Source organism: Trachinotus anak, unplaced genomic scaffold, assembly GCF_046630095.1.
Source record: "Trachinotus anak isolate AG129_WGS33_773 ecotype Australia unplaced genomic scaffold, CSIRO_AGI_Tana_v1 ptg000011l, whole genome shotgun sequence".
In the NCBI taxonomy this organism is placed as follows: Eukaryota; Metazoa; Chordata; class Actinopteri; order Carangiformes; family Carangidae; genus Trachinotus; species Trachinotus anak.
This window is the reverse complement of record NW_027273862.1, coordinates 28,472,491-28,488,346: the sequence shown is the minus strand read 5'-3', so window position 1 is coordinate 28,488,346 and position 15,856 is coordinate 28,472,491. Positions and strand designations below refer to the sequence as shown.

Sequence of the window (15,856 nt, the reverse complement as noted above, 5' to 3'; positions counted from 1 at the left end):
AGAGAGAGAGAGAGAGAGAGAGAGAGAGAGAGAGAGCGCACTCCCGCACAGCGCTCACACAGCCGCCGGTGACTCCGCCGCTCGCCGGGCTCTTCTGCTGGACCCTGGTGGCACCTCGGACCCGGCCGGACTGAGGAGACCGGGGGGAGGACGCAGGTACCGCAGCGACCCGCTCCCACAGCCCGCAGCACGGAGCCACCTGCCCGGAGGCGACAGTGAGACTCAGACCCTGTTGGTGTGTTTGGAAGAAGTGGGATGTGAAGCGCAGCAGATGGTTCCTGACGTGAAGCAGAGACACAGAAGAAACAACTTCCCTTCATTGACTTTTGCACCTGAATGCGCGTCTTTTTTTTTTTTTTTTACACTTTGCGTGTCCACGGCAGTGATGTGATGTGTTGTGGGAACTGAGTAACGCAGCTGTTTGGATGGAGAAGTTCTGCAGCTGAGAGAGAGACAGAAAAGAGGAAATTACTTTAAAGTGTCCCTAAAAGAGGAAGGAGGAGTGGGCAGACCCCCCAGGAGAGCCGGACATGGACGGCGCTGGCTCTGAGGAGCAGCCTGCAGCGGGGACGCGCTGTGCCTGCGAGCCGCGGCGCTGCACGCCGTGATACGGGAGCGAAGCTGCACCTGTGACACACCTGAACCCAGCCACACGGCTCGACCATGTCGCCACTGACCAGGTAAAGCTTGGGCTTCCTGCAGGAAGGGCTGCATGAGAACTCAATCAGTGGGGTTCGTTAGAAGTTTTCAGCCTTGATGGGAGGTGATAAATTCCAGAGGCAGGCTGAGTTTTTGTTTTTTCTGTTTGTTCTCTGATTGAGTTGCATTTCAGTGGAGAAATATGCGCTGGCTTTAAATATTTACCTTCAGTTATTTTGCTTGCAAGGAGCTGCAAAGCCTTGAAATGTCCTTGCAGTACAGTGAAGGATGGGAGGTGATAAATTCCAGGGACAGTTGAGTTTTTTTTGAAAGCTGTTTGCTCTGTGGCTCACTCCATCACAGGAGCTGCAGGAAGAAGTGCTTCATGTTGTGGCTTCACACACTGTCCCTCAGTTGATCTGGGTTCAGGTTTGCAGTCAGCCTTTGGTCAGAGTATTTATTTGACTTTTCCATCAATGAAACTTGACTTGAAGCAGCTCAGTTAATCCTGTAGTCGCCTGTGGAGCGTGTGCGTTTTCCCTGGGGGCAGAAGTCATATCCAGGCTGCTGTGGGCTACTTCCTGCCAGTGGGTGAGGTAATCCTCCAGCCATATCTGCCATTATTGCAACTCCTGCCTCTACATTCCACCCATCCTTCTACACCACCTTTATCTCTTAAATGTCACCGGCTATAAATACCCTGCTCATATTTGATCTAATCCCATCCCTGCACCAGACAGCACAAACACAGGAGGCTGCAGAGGGTGTGAATCTTTGCAACTGTGCATAAAGTTTCTACATCTAGTTCTTAATATCATAAATTTAAATTTGCCTCTCCCGGTCCTCGTTTCCATGTAGTGACGTTTCCACACTCTGCACTCAAGATGTTCAATTGTGAGTTTCCCTTTTGTGGGCTGCATTTGATTTGATGTTGTCAGGAGAAATGTGTCGGCTGTCTGTCAGCCTGACTGCTCTGCAGGAGGAGAAAGCTTTGGCTCCGGGCTCCTTGTCTGTCCCTCTGATATCTCTTGGGAGGAATGTTTGTTTGGGAAGGAGCCACCAGCCCCATGAACACTTTAATCTACTTACCGCAGAGCACTGAGCGTATAGCTTCAAAACGAGGACTCTAATTTGGTGTTACACGCAGTGATGTCACTTTCTCCTGCGGGGAGGAATTTCAATTGTTTTCCTCCCTGTGGATGTGGACTTTAACACTAGAGAAGGACATCAGTATTTAAAATGACTCTCTGTGAAGAGTCTACCTCTAATAAACAATGAAAGCCAGAAAGTTATCCAAACTTATATTTTCTGCTATTTTCTAATTAGAAAATTGCTTTTATTTTACACAGTCAAAGTTGAGGTAGTACATTTTTGTAGGGAAATGTTCATTTTTTACAGATGTACCATCACAGGCACATACTTTAATAGACCCCAGATGTGCACACAGCCTCTGATCCACTATACAGTAAGAACAGAGTTTTTTAAAGTCCAAATTTGTACCAACTCAGCCTGAACTGAAGCTACAGTCACTGGAGAAATGGTGGACGTAAGGTAAAAATCATTCCAACACTTTCTGTCATTTTGGTTATCACTCTAAATACTGTGATAAGCCTGAGGCGCTGTTGGAGAAGAAGCCAATCACAGGCATGAAACAGCGCTGTGTTAAACTGAATGTGCTTCAGTTGTTTCAGTTGGAGACAAAACGCTGCACCACAGCTGCCAAATTCATCAAGAACTGAATCAGAATCTGAAAGAGAATTGACTTAAGTTGCCGAGTGTTTCACCAGGTTTCTACAAAGTGTAATCTACAGTGGCTGTGGGTGTTAGCGGAACAAGTAACAGAATTTTAAGCTCTGTGATTGGATGTTTCATATGAAAATGCACCTTGGGATTTGTAATTAGGGACCAATCCAGGCTGTCTGGAGATACAGAGTCCTAATCTGATAATAGTGCTCTCTCTTTCTCATATTTACAATCTGCATACCATCATGTTTACGTAGGGAAGAAATGGCCCACTGCATTATTTCATGAGGCTGTGCTGATAACGATCAAGGATCCCAGAGCAGTGCATCCCTGGTCATAGTAACTTCCCTTTATATCCACAGTCTCATTTTCCATCTGAACCTTGAAGCTCCCACAACTTAAGTTGGAGTTGTACAATGTCTAAAGGTACATCTGGACATTTTTGTCACTTGGGGTAAATAATTGTACTTTTATTGGTACAAATGGAGGGTAACTTCCGGTAAAGGGTACAGTTATGCACCAGCTACAAACCTTTGTATTCAAAAGGTGCAGTTCTGCTCTGACCTTGTGGAAAACTTGCAGTCACAGGTTTCTTACCAACATCCCACAATCTTCCTTCATACAAAACCTACACAGGCGCAGAGGTGAAAACTATGGTTGGTGGATTTATTCATTTTGAAGAATGTGAAGGGCTGAGAGTGGTAGTTAACAGCGACAGGGTCTGCAGACACATTGGCATCTCCCAGTTGAGAGGAAATGCAAAAAGCATATTTCCTGGTTGCTATGCAACTGTTTATAGGTACATTTAGCACATTTTGTGACTTTGGTTGCGTCGTCATGTGATTGTTCTTGTCGTGGTACAAATGAAGAGGTAAGAAACAGACCATGTTGCTCTGTTCTGTCCCTGTGGCAGTCTTTTGTAGAGGGATCACATCCACCTTTGTCTAAGTCCTGGAGTGATTCCAGTTAGTAATCCAATCAAAGGTGTATTTACGAACAAAACCCCAACAATACAAAACCAGCAATTCCACAACTTTCAAAGCAACAGACGGCTAACACATGGTGAAAACCACAGTTCTATCTCATTCTGAGGACCTTGTGAGCTCCCAGTACAACACTGAACTCATCCACATACTGTCTCCAGGTTACTTTAAACCAGGCCCTGGTCTTAATTCTCTGGTGCACGCTGACCCCTGTTCTCTGTGAAAGAAAACAGTGAAGTCAGACAGTGATCTCACTGGTGGACATAGTCTAGTTTCAAGGTTCAGTCAGATAAGACTTTACTGCTCGGTGTTTGTGTCTCTCTGCACGAACCCAATGAAAAACTTGCACTTGTGCTGTTTGAAATCTTTAAAACCAAGGAGGATTAGGGTTGTGTTTTTACCCGTTTAGTGTCTTTCTTTGTCTGTCAGGGTTATGTTTTAAAACCCCCTGAAAGAATTTCCATGAAATTTGATGGACACATCGGCTTCGCGCCAAGGAACAATTGATTTGGTTTTGGTGGCGATCCAGATCTGGGATTTCTGCCACTGGGCCATTAGTGTTTTTTACCTGTAATTATGAAACTGATGGAGACTGAAACCTGACTCCCAATCCTGTGGGTACATTTGCAGGTTGAAGAAAATAGTTTCTATTTAGTTTAAGAGTGAGGTGTAATGTGTTTGGGTGTAAATTTAAAGGGTTGGCAGAGAGTCTAATTTTCCAGACACTCATTGTTGAAGCCACGAGAAGAGGTGATTATCCTCACGTGTCTCTGCCTTTTGATGTTAAAAAATGTTTGAGTTCATCATGTTTGTTATTTTTTGTCACTTGCATGAATGTCCTCATGTTTCTCCTGTTGTGAGACCATGACTGTAGATGACCTGAGAGGCTCTGCTTCAGTCAGAGTGGCTGTGAAAAGATAATCTCATAATCCCTGAGGTATGACGGTGTACCAAGTTTGTTCTCCCTGTCGTGGAAGGAGCAAGTGAAGTGAAGCGAAGCGAGGGGAAGGGAAGGGAAGGGAAGGGACCATAGTTGAGCAAGAGGCTGGGTCTAGACTTTATGGCAACAGCAAAACCAACAACACGATACCAACTTTTGTCTTTTGTTTAGTGATTTACCTCAACCGTCTCTGGCTGTTTTGTCCAAACATACAATTGTATTTAATTTCTTTTCCCTAAAATGTTTTACTACATCTTCAAGTGAAGCAGCTGCTGAGGCACAAAGACTTTCCACTTGTGTTCAGAGAGGCTCGTTTTGTTAATGTATGCCCACTGAGGCCACCGTGGGCTCGATTGTTGCTGCCTCATTCATAGTCAATACAGATCCAGGGGTCAGAGCTGACCTCAGAGCCTTCAGACTGAACATCTGTTAAAGGTTGTGTCAATTCATTCAGCAGCGTGCTCCATATAACCATCAGACCCTCCAGCAGGCTCTCCCAAATTCTGGGTGGGTCACAGCTAAATCTCTCGGTGGGTCAAAGGTCAAGACTGGCCCCCGGTTGGAAGACGTATTGCTTTTCCAAACTCTGTGGGTGTGCAGACAATTGTAAAAAGAACGCCTATAGGTCACCATACAGAAACACTTAGACCGAGATCCCACACGAAGAAACTAAAGGAGCAGAGGTCTTCAGTCAGGTGTCTCCGGCGTTGACATGACTCGCACCTTCCCGGAGGTCAGAGGACACATTCTCACCTGCCGTGCACTCCAACCAGCGCCGCATAATAGCTTCAATGTAGCTGCGTGATAACAGCGTGGGGCTGTTGTTTATTTGTGCAGGGTGGGAACATGAGAGCTACCTGTCAGGGTGTGTTTAAGGAAAGGTGTGTGAGTTCAGTCACGTTACAGAGGAATTATAAACGAGGGTGGGGAGAGCGCAGCATGTTTCACCTCTGCTGGTGAAGCGAGGTGGAGGTTATGTCACCTGTCTGACGGTCTGAATGAGGACTGAGTTTCAGTACTGTTTGCTGCTGCCAAAGCTGCCAAGGTGCCCTTAAATCTTCTAATCCTCTAATTATTACATTTATAATATTACATTTACTTAAAAAAATGTTACTGTAATAAAAAGAAAATGTTTAGAAATTCTTAGTCAATATCTGCATCAAATTACACATGAACAGGATAAAAACAGCTGCATTGTTCAAAACCAATGTTAAGGAATAAGAAAAAACTATGTCATCAATTAATCAATTAAACATTTGATCAATAATTTTTTCAATGTTTGCTTGAAAAAATGACACAAAAAATGTCACAATTGTTGTCCATTAATATTCTGTCTATAGAATAATCATTAATGGAATAATCACTGTAGATCAATAGATGGTTAAAGACTTAAAGGGTTAAAGTTTCACAGCGTTTTTACTCAAACCTTTAAACTATTTTATGAGATACACACAGGACTCAAAACACAACCTTAGAGTTGAAAGTCAAACAGGTTGGTGGGAAAAATATGACATACAGGAAACAAATGATTATCTTCATTATCGATTAATCTGCTGATTTTTATTATAAAAAAAAATTTTTAGAGCAAGGTGACATTTTCAGGTTTGTTCATTTTAACTGGTGAAGAGTCCAAAACCCTAAATTCCATTTTTAATAATAAAAATCTGAATCCAACAGAAAATCCTCATGTTTGAAAGAATGACTAAAAATATTACTCAGTGATTAATTGACAAGTTATTTTTAGTGATTGTTAGTGTTATTAGATCGTACGTGTTTAGTGTTATTCTAGTTGAGTTTAGGGCTGAACAATATAAAAAGAAAAATCATTTTGTGATTATTCTGACAAAGATTGCAATGAGTCACGATTATAGTGGGAATGGTCATTTCTGAATTTTATATCACTGAAAAAAAGGCTGAATTAATTTTTGTACAAAATTGCACGTTCCCTTACATCTGATGATGATTTCCATGAATTGTTCAGCCCTATTTGAGTTCAACTCATTTATTTATAACTGTTCTCTGTTAATGTCCAATGTAACTTTTCATCCTACACAATTTATTCACCAACCTGCATCAATAAGATCATTAGAATTTAGATTTAAACGATTCGTTCGCACTAAACTGTTTATTTATGATGCAGCCATATTCAGGTGAAAGCTCATTGAGAAGACTGAGTGGTATTTGTTTAATAATTAGAGTAGTTTAGTGTTGTTAGTGTTGGGTGTGGCTGGTGTTTTTTTTCATAAGAGCGACTAATGTCAGTCAAAATAAACAACTGGTCTCATATTGATTAAAGCCCTTTCCCTCTCCCTGCCCCAGAGCTATTCACTAATGTGCTGCTATAGTCTTAATGAGTGCAGGAGGAGGCGGGCTGACCCCTGCTCACCTCTGTAAGGGCCCCTGTAGTGAGGGGGCCAACCAGTCAGTGCTGCTGTCTTTTCCTGTTCAAAAACTGAAGCCAAACATCCAGTGAAACTGAGAGAAGTGACTCCATGTTTGTGGATGAATTCAGTCCACAGCATTCACATGTAGGACTTTGTTTTTATAGAATCTAAACCCTGCTCTTCACCACTGATGTTGAACACTCACATAAAACAGTCAGCGCTGGTCTCCTGTGAAAACAATTCACCTTTTTGTTTTCATAGAAGTAGTAAAAAAGTAGTTGTCCTGATTTTTCATCAGATCAAATATAACGTCATTGTATGAAGTGAATATTTATTTACATATTTGCATATTCTTATTTATTTACATATCCTGCAGACACAGGAATGTTCATTTGGAGTCCAGTGTCTTTTAGCTCGGTGTTTGGTCTCCACCAGGTCCTGAGGGAAAATAACTGGCTCTTCAGCTGCTGAATGATCCACTATGTTCACCAGCTGCACCAACTTGAAAAAGATACCAGCTGTAAAACCAAAACAATGAGCTGAAAGATGCTAAAATGCACTGTAGAGCTGAGTGGAGCCACAGATTAAACAATAATCTATATTTTATAAAGATATAAACAGTTTTTATTAATCCCAAAACGTATCTTGACAATCTCTTGTCCAATTTTCAAATTTGATACATTTTCTAAAAAATCATGTTAAGAAATATTTGACATCACAGCTGACTTTTTAGTAAAATATCCAGATGTGCTTGAGAAAATTTATAGCATTTTCTTCTGCCTCTCCAGACGACCATTAGTTTTTTTTTATTTATTCCAGTACAATGAGAAAATGAATGAGCAGACTCTTGAAACTTGTTTGAGGTGTATAATCCAACCGTCTTTTAGAAATTACATTTACAGACAACTAAGCTGCAACAGCAAATATATTTTTAGGGAAACATAATTGCGTCTTTGTCTGTTAACGTAATGAGGAAATGTTGTTATTTAATGTATTTGGCAAGTCACAAATACGCATCAGTAAAGTGTTCACAGATGGTTGTGTTTGGACTCTCACAGCATTTCGTTAAGGTCAGGAAAGGTCGGATATTTATACGGAAAACGTTCACAGTGACATGAGAAACGTGTTTATTATCATTTAACCAAAACCAACAATCTGTCCCTAACCTGAACCAAAGCGCTTCATAATGTAGTGATATATAAACATAATTTATAGGAGTGTGTTGGTCCATCGCACTAAACACTGAATCTGGATTTTGTTCTGTCAAAGTTACACTCTCATGATGAGGTGAAGGAGTGCAGACTTTTTAACTCAATCTGGACTTCAGCTGCGTTACCACAGGCTGGAAACATAATGAACGAAGCTCTGTGGATGACAGTTGTGGAGAAAATACATCCAGACACTGTGTTCTGAAGTCTGCGTTTGAAAATGATGAGCAAGAGTGTTAGATTTTGTAAGATGTTAAAGCCAACGCACCAAGGTCACACAAAGCAGAGAGGCTGTTACATCGGTCACGATTATGTGTTCTCTGCTGTTTTTGGTCAGTGTGACCTTCATTGTTTCTCTGATGTGAATTTCCCCATGTAAGGCCAGGATGGGAGCTCGGGTCTCTGAAGGGAAGGGCTGTGCAACCGAGTGTGAGGGAGATGTGTATCGTTTAATTGGACAGGGCAGCTACTGACCTGGGACTGAGCCAAAAGTCAATCCCAAAAGCTTTGGACCAGCTCTGTGTTTATGGCTCAGGGAGAGATAAGAGAGACACAAGAGGCCGAGAAGAGATAGATGTCTGGATGCTGATGGAGGACATGAGAGAGGAGGGCAGGGCGAAGGAAATAGAGACCATTAAGTCAGTGTAGCTTTTCAAATATCTTTTCTTTGAAGTGCGATAGTAAAAATGACACATTGCCATCACAAAACAGAGCTTTAAACGTCAGACACACTGTGACTGTCGGCGAAGCAGTGCCAGGAAACAGTCAAAGAGAGGGGCTTTCCAAGAATCACCGGCACTTCTCAGAAAAAGCACTTGTCCTTTGATGAGTCAGAGGCAGAAACAGACGGAGAATCTGCAGCTCACAGTTGCCTCGTCGTGTTTGCCCAGAGCTAAAGACGGAGATGAGGCAGCGAGTAAAACAAACACAATAGACACTCAACACAAGGCTCAGCGGAGGTCTTATCTGGTAGCAGCTCAGAAGCGGCTCACTGTGTTGATACTAGAGCTTAGAGTTGCTTTTGACACAGTCTGGATGTGCAAAAACATGCTGCTGTTTGGTCTCAAAATAAAGTCAAGTGCAGCAGTAGATCAGAGTCTGCTATCAGAGCTGGGTATGTGTTCCAGGAAGGCTGAAGTGTTCGACTGTCAAACTGATTCTTTGTTTTATTGTTACCTGCACACCTCTGGAAACCATTTCCAGGCACTGTACGAGTGACTGCACCGGTGTCCGTCACTGTGCAGAACTGTGATCAGATCAGTCCTCACCACTGATCCGCTGGTGGCTCAGTCTTTACCAACTCATACTGTGCAGCCAGACATTATTGAAACCCGAGAGTTGTCGAGTTTGCAGGGACGGGGAGTTGGAGGATGTTTTGTCAATGTCTTTGTTTAGTGTCGCGTGTGTTTGTATCTGGAAATAATAAAAACTGTTGTGCACTTAGCATCATTTTATGTAAGGGGTCAACAGTTGGACAGGAGGTGATGGGGGGTGGGGGAGGGTCATGAGGGAGTTAATAAGACACTGTCAGGGTGGGTGGGGGCACTGGGCAGGGGGAATTAATGATACTTGCTGGATGGGGGGGCATTCCTGACCTTGGCTCCTGCCCGCAGGGGTTCGCAGTAGCATGGCAGCTTATTTGTGGATATTATCAATGACCTAAAGACCTCTGCTGTTTGAAGTGTCAGTCGCGTCTTTCTCTCTGTTTCCTCGCTTTTCGTCCCCTTCCGCTTCCCAGACAGCTCTGCAGCTACAGCTTCTACATCTTCAGCTCTGTGTTTGTGTGTTCATGTGTATGTAATGTGAGAAACAACGAGGGTGATGTCACCGTGCGACTGACGGCGGTTGTTTCTCTCCATGTCTCCAGGAAGCTGACTCTGTGCCAGGCCCTGACCTTTGTCCTGCTGCTGCTCGCTCCCGTCTGCCCGTCCTCCCCGCAGAGTGTAAGTCCAACCAGCCCATGTCAACACAAGTCAGTGCACGGCCTCCACACAAATGTCTCCGCTCAAACCTTTTACTATACTGACCCTGGACTGATTCTCAACCACAGCTTCTTTTAAATGACGTAGCCCTCTGCAGTGGGAACTGTTTAATTAGCCAACCACCAGATTGTCTAATATTGCTCAAAGTCATTTTTAAACTGAAACAAACTTTGGCAGCAACTATGGACTATTTTCTTTCTTGATTTACCTGCTGAATTTTTGCTGTATGAAATGTCAAAAAATTGTAAAAATAAATTCCAGTCACAGCTTCACAAAATCTGAGGTGCCATCTTCAAATGTCTTGACCAAAAAGACCAAAACTCAAATGAACATGACAAATCCTAGAACCTGAGAATTGTATTTATTCATTTATTTATTTATTGAAAAATTACTAAAACTAATCAATTAACACAGCGGTTTCCAACCTTTTCCAATTCATGGTCCACTTGAAAATCTCAAAAATGTTGCTGGCCCACATCTGATCCCACAACAATACAGAGGCCAGATAATGTCTCCTCAGAGCACTTTTTATTTTAATGAAAACAACATGAACATTCAGGACGGACCTGAAAGCAGGGAGCTCAGTTTTCCTTTTTGTTTGACAGGGGAGAGATCACTTGTTGATTCACCATCTGTCTCTTGATTCTCTCAAGAGCCTTAAAAGCCTTAAAACGAGGGGGAAAAAAATCAATTAAACGATTTTTAAAAAACATTTTCATAGTTTTTTAGAGATCATTTCATTTAAAAAAAATTAAAAACATTATTTTATTTTTTGCTATTAACATCTTTTTGCCAAACTTGGACTGTTTTGCAAATGATTTGTAAGCCTACTTGTGGCCCATCAGTAGGCCCCGGCCCACAGGTTGGGAAACACTAAATTAATTAATAATTACAATAGCATAACATCCAAAAGAGGCTTAAAAGCTCCATAGAGCTGCAGAATTGGATGTAATTTTTGGTTCATCGCTGAGGACAGTCTTTCATATCTCACACTGTCGTTTAGTTCATTGTTAAAATGAGAATATTTGTTTAATAATATTTAATTAAAGTTTAATGGAGGTTTAACCAATGTGAATTTGAATTGTTATAACAGACCTCTGAGTGTTCAGTTGTACACAGCAGGTCCTTCAGCAATCACAATGTCAACCTTTGTGTTGTGTTGTGCAAATATACAAAGCTAATAGCCGGGTGTCAGTGTTTCCACAAGTGGCACCACGCTACATTTACCCACAGAGCCTTGTAGGCCTCGTCCTAACCTGCTGGGGCCCGGGGCCCTTTCCCACAGCCTCCCCACTCTTTCTGCCTTCACCTCTTCTTCTTCTTATATTTGACAGAGTTAAATGTTGTGATTAAGATAATTTGTGTGGAGAAAATTCTGCTCTCAGGTTCCACAGAGGAAAATCCTGCTCATTTAGATAATAAACCAATTGACCAGCATCAGACGTGAGGGGTCCGCTGATCGCTGAGGTCAGGGAGCGTGCTGATTAGATTGTTTTTGCAGCGGCGGCGTGTTTGTCTTCTGATGGACATGGTGGCGTTCCTGTGAGCCGGCATCCTCTTGGTCCCTCCATGCTCTGATTGCTGCTGCGCTGCATTTTCTCCTCCGACCACAGCCGTCCATCTTTCATCACTGTTTGTCTTGTTGTTAGGCAGACACCCCCCAAACCTTCCCCCAGGCCCGGCTGGAATAACCAGACATAGACAGAGATAGGCTTCACTCCAGCCCGCTCTGTCATAGCAAACACAGGAATGTAGTGGAGGGTCAACACACTCGAGATCCGTTTATCTTTTCCTGTTTTTAGGTAAAACAGTAAGTCAGAAACACACCAGTGTCCTTTGAACGAAACTCTGAAGAAAACAAAATCATGTGATTTTGAGGAGCTGTTTCAGATAAAACAGATTGCTGGAAGATTTTCTGCACTCAGTCATCACTGCAGCTGCACTGGCAGCGATTCTGCTGTCAACGTGTCAGTTAAAGATGAGAACAGGACAAACAGAACAAATGGATCAGGAAATGCAAAACACTGGACTGAGAGGTGGTTGTAACTCTGTCAAACTACGGGTGTATTTCTCCTTGAAGTCAAAGAATTGTGTTTACAATCTACAGTATAGTCATGTTATTGCTCTTATTGTATATAAATGCAACTGTAGTCAAGTCAAATCAGTTAACAGTGTGTAACGTATGACACCCTCCATCCTTAGCCTGTTGGTTTAGATAAGAAAAAACTCCCCAAAAACCTTTTAAACAGAGGAAAATACGGTGGCCCTGAGAGCTCAACACACGGCAGCTTAAAAAAACACACGCAAGTTCAGAAAAGATCTAATTTGACAACATGTGCAGCAAATATTCACAACACAACCAATCCACAATATTCACAAACACACTGCAATGCATGTGTTGTAAATTTGGTGAAGATGTTTTCTGATTGCCTGTGTTTTCTTAAGTTTCAGTGTGTTGAGCTCTCAGGGCCACCATAGAAAAAAGCAACAGCAGTACCAGCACTAGAAATACTACTACTAGTAGTAATAGTTCTACTAGTACTAGTGCTTCTTTAACTCTTTGTTGAACTGATTGATTGTTGAGCTCCTAAAGATTTGGAAGATCTGCAAGAAAATACACAAAGAGGCAGCACCGACCAAAATGTGTCTTGAACACCAAGCACGAAAATTCAGTTAAAAGTTGACATTGAAAGTGTGTTCAGATTTATGGACTTATTTCATTTTTTATTTAATTAGATAATTAATTAATTTTATATAATTTTACACTATATTATATGTGAAAAGTTCCTTTTATTCTCCAAAAAACATATTTATATTCTTCACTATAAATTATGGAAACATTTTTATCATATCAGCAGTGTTATTGAAATATTTAAAACAGTAAAGTCGCCCTCACACAATCATGTGAAACATGTGGCAGATTAGTTAAATTCAAGATGGTTCAGAAGTTTATGAGAAATTTTCAAAAATGTTTGAAAAGTTTCTGTCCAGCTTTTAAAAAATGTTAAGAAATGATTTTTAAAATTAGTGGATCCTCCAGAAAACACTTGTTCTTTGGTCCATATGACTTTTTACAAATTCAACAACAACAACAACACAAAACTAAAAATCATATAAAGGACATATAGCATGAGATAATGAGGTCATTATTGTGATTGCTCATGTAAACGTGGTCTCTGTCTTCACCAGCTGTCAAGTTTTTCCAGCCATGTCTGTCAGCTGCAGACTGTCTGTGCAGACTGGGGGAGCTGGTCTGCTGACAGACAAGAGGCATGATGGGAAACGTAGCGACTCTAGTCTGACTCTTTACCTTCACCTTGAAGTCTCTCTGACTGGATGCACTTTGCTTTTCAAACATGAGGAGATTTTTTTTCCCCCCTTGTTCATGTGAGGGAGGGGGGGTGGGTGTATTGTAAAGGTCAAAGGTCACTTTCATTAATCTAGAATGCCAGCCCACCCCATCTCCAACTGTTATCAACGCTAATTTGACCGGCGCTAACACTAATGAGGGCGACCTCAGGTGACCCTGCCATGGAAAATGATGGAGAGTTGTAACACAGGTTGCTCTCAGCTGTGTGTGTGTGTGTGTGTGTGTGTGTGCGCATGTCTGACCAATTCTATTGAGTCACAAAGTCAGAAAGCCTCAGTCAGTTCCACTTGCTGTAACTACAGAAATACAAGATGAATGTTTGCTTGGTCAGACTGACGTCAAGAGTTAAATCTACAAGAGAACAGCCGACCTGTTGAATCATCTGTTTGTTTCCAGGTGTTGACTGTTGGCCTTGTATCACAGAGATGTATATATGAAGTGTAATGGCTCGCCACATAGTAAAGGTCTGTTGTTTTCATTAGACTCAGTTAATCTTGAGCCCATATTAAAAAAGGATCAGAAGGATGCAGCAGAAGCAGAGATGTCGTCTGTTTTATTCCACATCTTCTTCTTCCTTGATAAAACCTGGTGCCTGCAGACCAGTTCAGTCAGGGACTGAGGTGTGTTATGCTAGCAGTGGCTAATGTAGCCTTGGAGAGACAAGAGAGACCCTGACTCACTTCAGGTCATATATCAGACTTCACACAGCTCCCTCCGGAGACACACAACACTTCAGATGCAGCAGTACTACCCAACAACTACAGACATATATAATAGAATGATGTTAGGTGTAGACACATCAGTAGCCACTTGTTTTATTCATAATTTACCTTTTTTTATAAGGTCTCTTATTATCACTTAACTTCACATGAACCTAAATCAGATCAGTGTTTGCTGTGACCTCCTTTGCCTTTAAACTGGCTCCAGTTCTTCAGGTACTTTGCAGGTTGGTGGTTCCAGCTCCCTGAAGAAACCTGCCACAGCTCTTCTGTGTCAGTGTCTCTGTCTGTTCATGTTGATCCCACACTGACTCCATGATGCTGAGATCAGGCCAGACCACCTGTTTCACGACTCCTTCTTCTTCTTGTCTCAGATGTTTATCCCTATCACACTCAGTCATGGCGGCTGCTGCATCCTTTTCCCATCTCAGCTTCGCCTTATATCCGTGTCATATCTTTGTCAGTCATGGTGACACATGATTTTAGCTTCATCTGTCTGTTCCAGTCCTACAAATGATAGGTGGATTAATTGATTGGTGGCTTGACAGAACATTTTGATGGTTGATCCACTCACCAAGTGCTGCTCATTGTGGGAACTGTTGGGTTCCTCTCTATAACATACTAAGATCTTCACCTCACTCTGTAAAAGGCCTTGAGATAATGTCATGATTTGGTTCTGTACAAATAAAATTGAAATAATTGAAATAAAACTGAATTTAATTTAAATTTAAATCTATCAAGACAAAATGGCAAAATTCTTCAGTTCCAGCTCTTCAAATGAGAAGATTTGCTTTTCTTCTGTTTTGTTTCAACGTTAATTGAATATTTCTGGGCTTTAGACTGTTGCTCTGATTTAAAAAAGTTCTCTGTCACCATCACCTTGGGCTTTGGGAAATTGTAAGACGAATTTATAAATTTTGTCGTCATTTTACAGACTGAACAAATAATCAGTCGATCAGAGAAATAACTGAGCTTATTGTCTAGTCTGTTATTGGCAACACAACATGACAGAAACATCGTACTCGCACCACACTGCTCCTGCTTTACAGTAGATGATCTGGTTAGACAGAGGACAGTCCTGCTGCATAAATCTGCATATTAATGAGGGAGGAGTCTGGAAGGAGGACAAGCTGCATTAAGTTGTGTTTTGTCCATCTTCTTTTGTCCATTACTTCTCCAGATGACTCTGACTTCAGCTCAGCCTGATAGAAAATCAGCTGGACTGTTGAACGTGTGTGTAAAGAGTTAAAAGAGTGTGTGAGGCAGCTCCCGTATGAGAAACCGGTGGGAGCGCTGCCAGTTTCAGTCCTCCTCCAGGGCAGGGACTCTGGAATGTGTTTGAGGAGCGCCATTGAGATTTCTCTAATCACTTTTATTGTTTGGCTCTGATGATCCTGATCCACCAGGCTCACAAGGTTTTTTTTTTTTTTGATACCATGTAGTCTTTGAATAGATTTATCTGCCTGTTGGATTCATGACTATAAATAATGTGGGTTTTGTTCGGCGTCACACACATAACTCCCCCCAACTGACTTCCACAAGTGATATCCCATCATTCTGCCAACACTGTCTCTCTGCTCTCCACACACACACACACACACACACACACACACACACACACACACGGATTGTGAGCTGCTGACAGTTGCCAGTTGCCACCTGACAGCTTTGAAATTGCAGGACGACACTGCAGAGTGATGCTGCAGATTGATAACGGAGGACAGCGGAGCCGTGTTGAGCCTGTAGTCAGTGTTCGCTCTCTCAGCTGACAACGACCTGACTGTGCACATCTCATCCAAGAAAAACAATATAAACAGAAAAAAAAACAGTAGCAGAAGATGAAAAACGGATCAATGTGATGATGGAAACATTTAAAAGGTATTAATAA

General features: G+C 42.0%; 1 protein-coding gene across 1 annotated transcript in view; it reads left to right on the top strand.

The window, feature by feature from the left end:
• Positions 1-15,856, top strand: part of adamtsl5 (ADAMTS like 5) — a 31,446-nt gene continuing 15,590 nt past the window's right edge. Inside the window, exons 1-2 of the mRNA XM_071489590.1 lie at positions 1-680; positions 9,765-9,840. Of these exons, the coding sequence (XP_071345691.1) occupies positions 664-680; positions 9,765-9,840 (93 nt within the window). The 5' untranslated portion in view covers positions 1-663. The remainder of the gene's footprint in view (positions 681-9,764; positions 9,841-15,856) is intronic.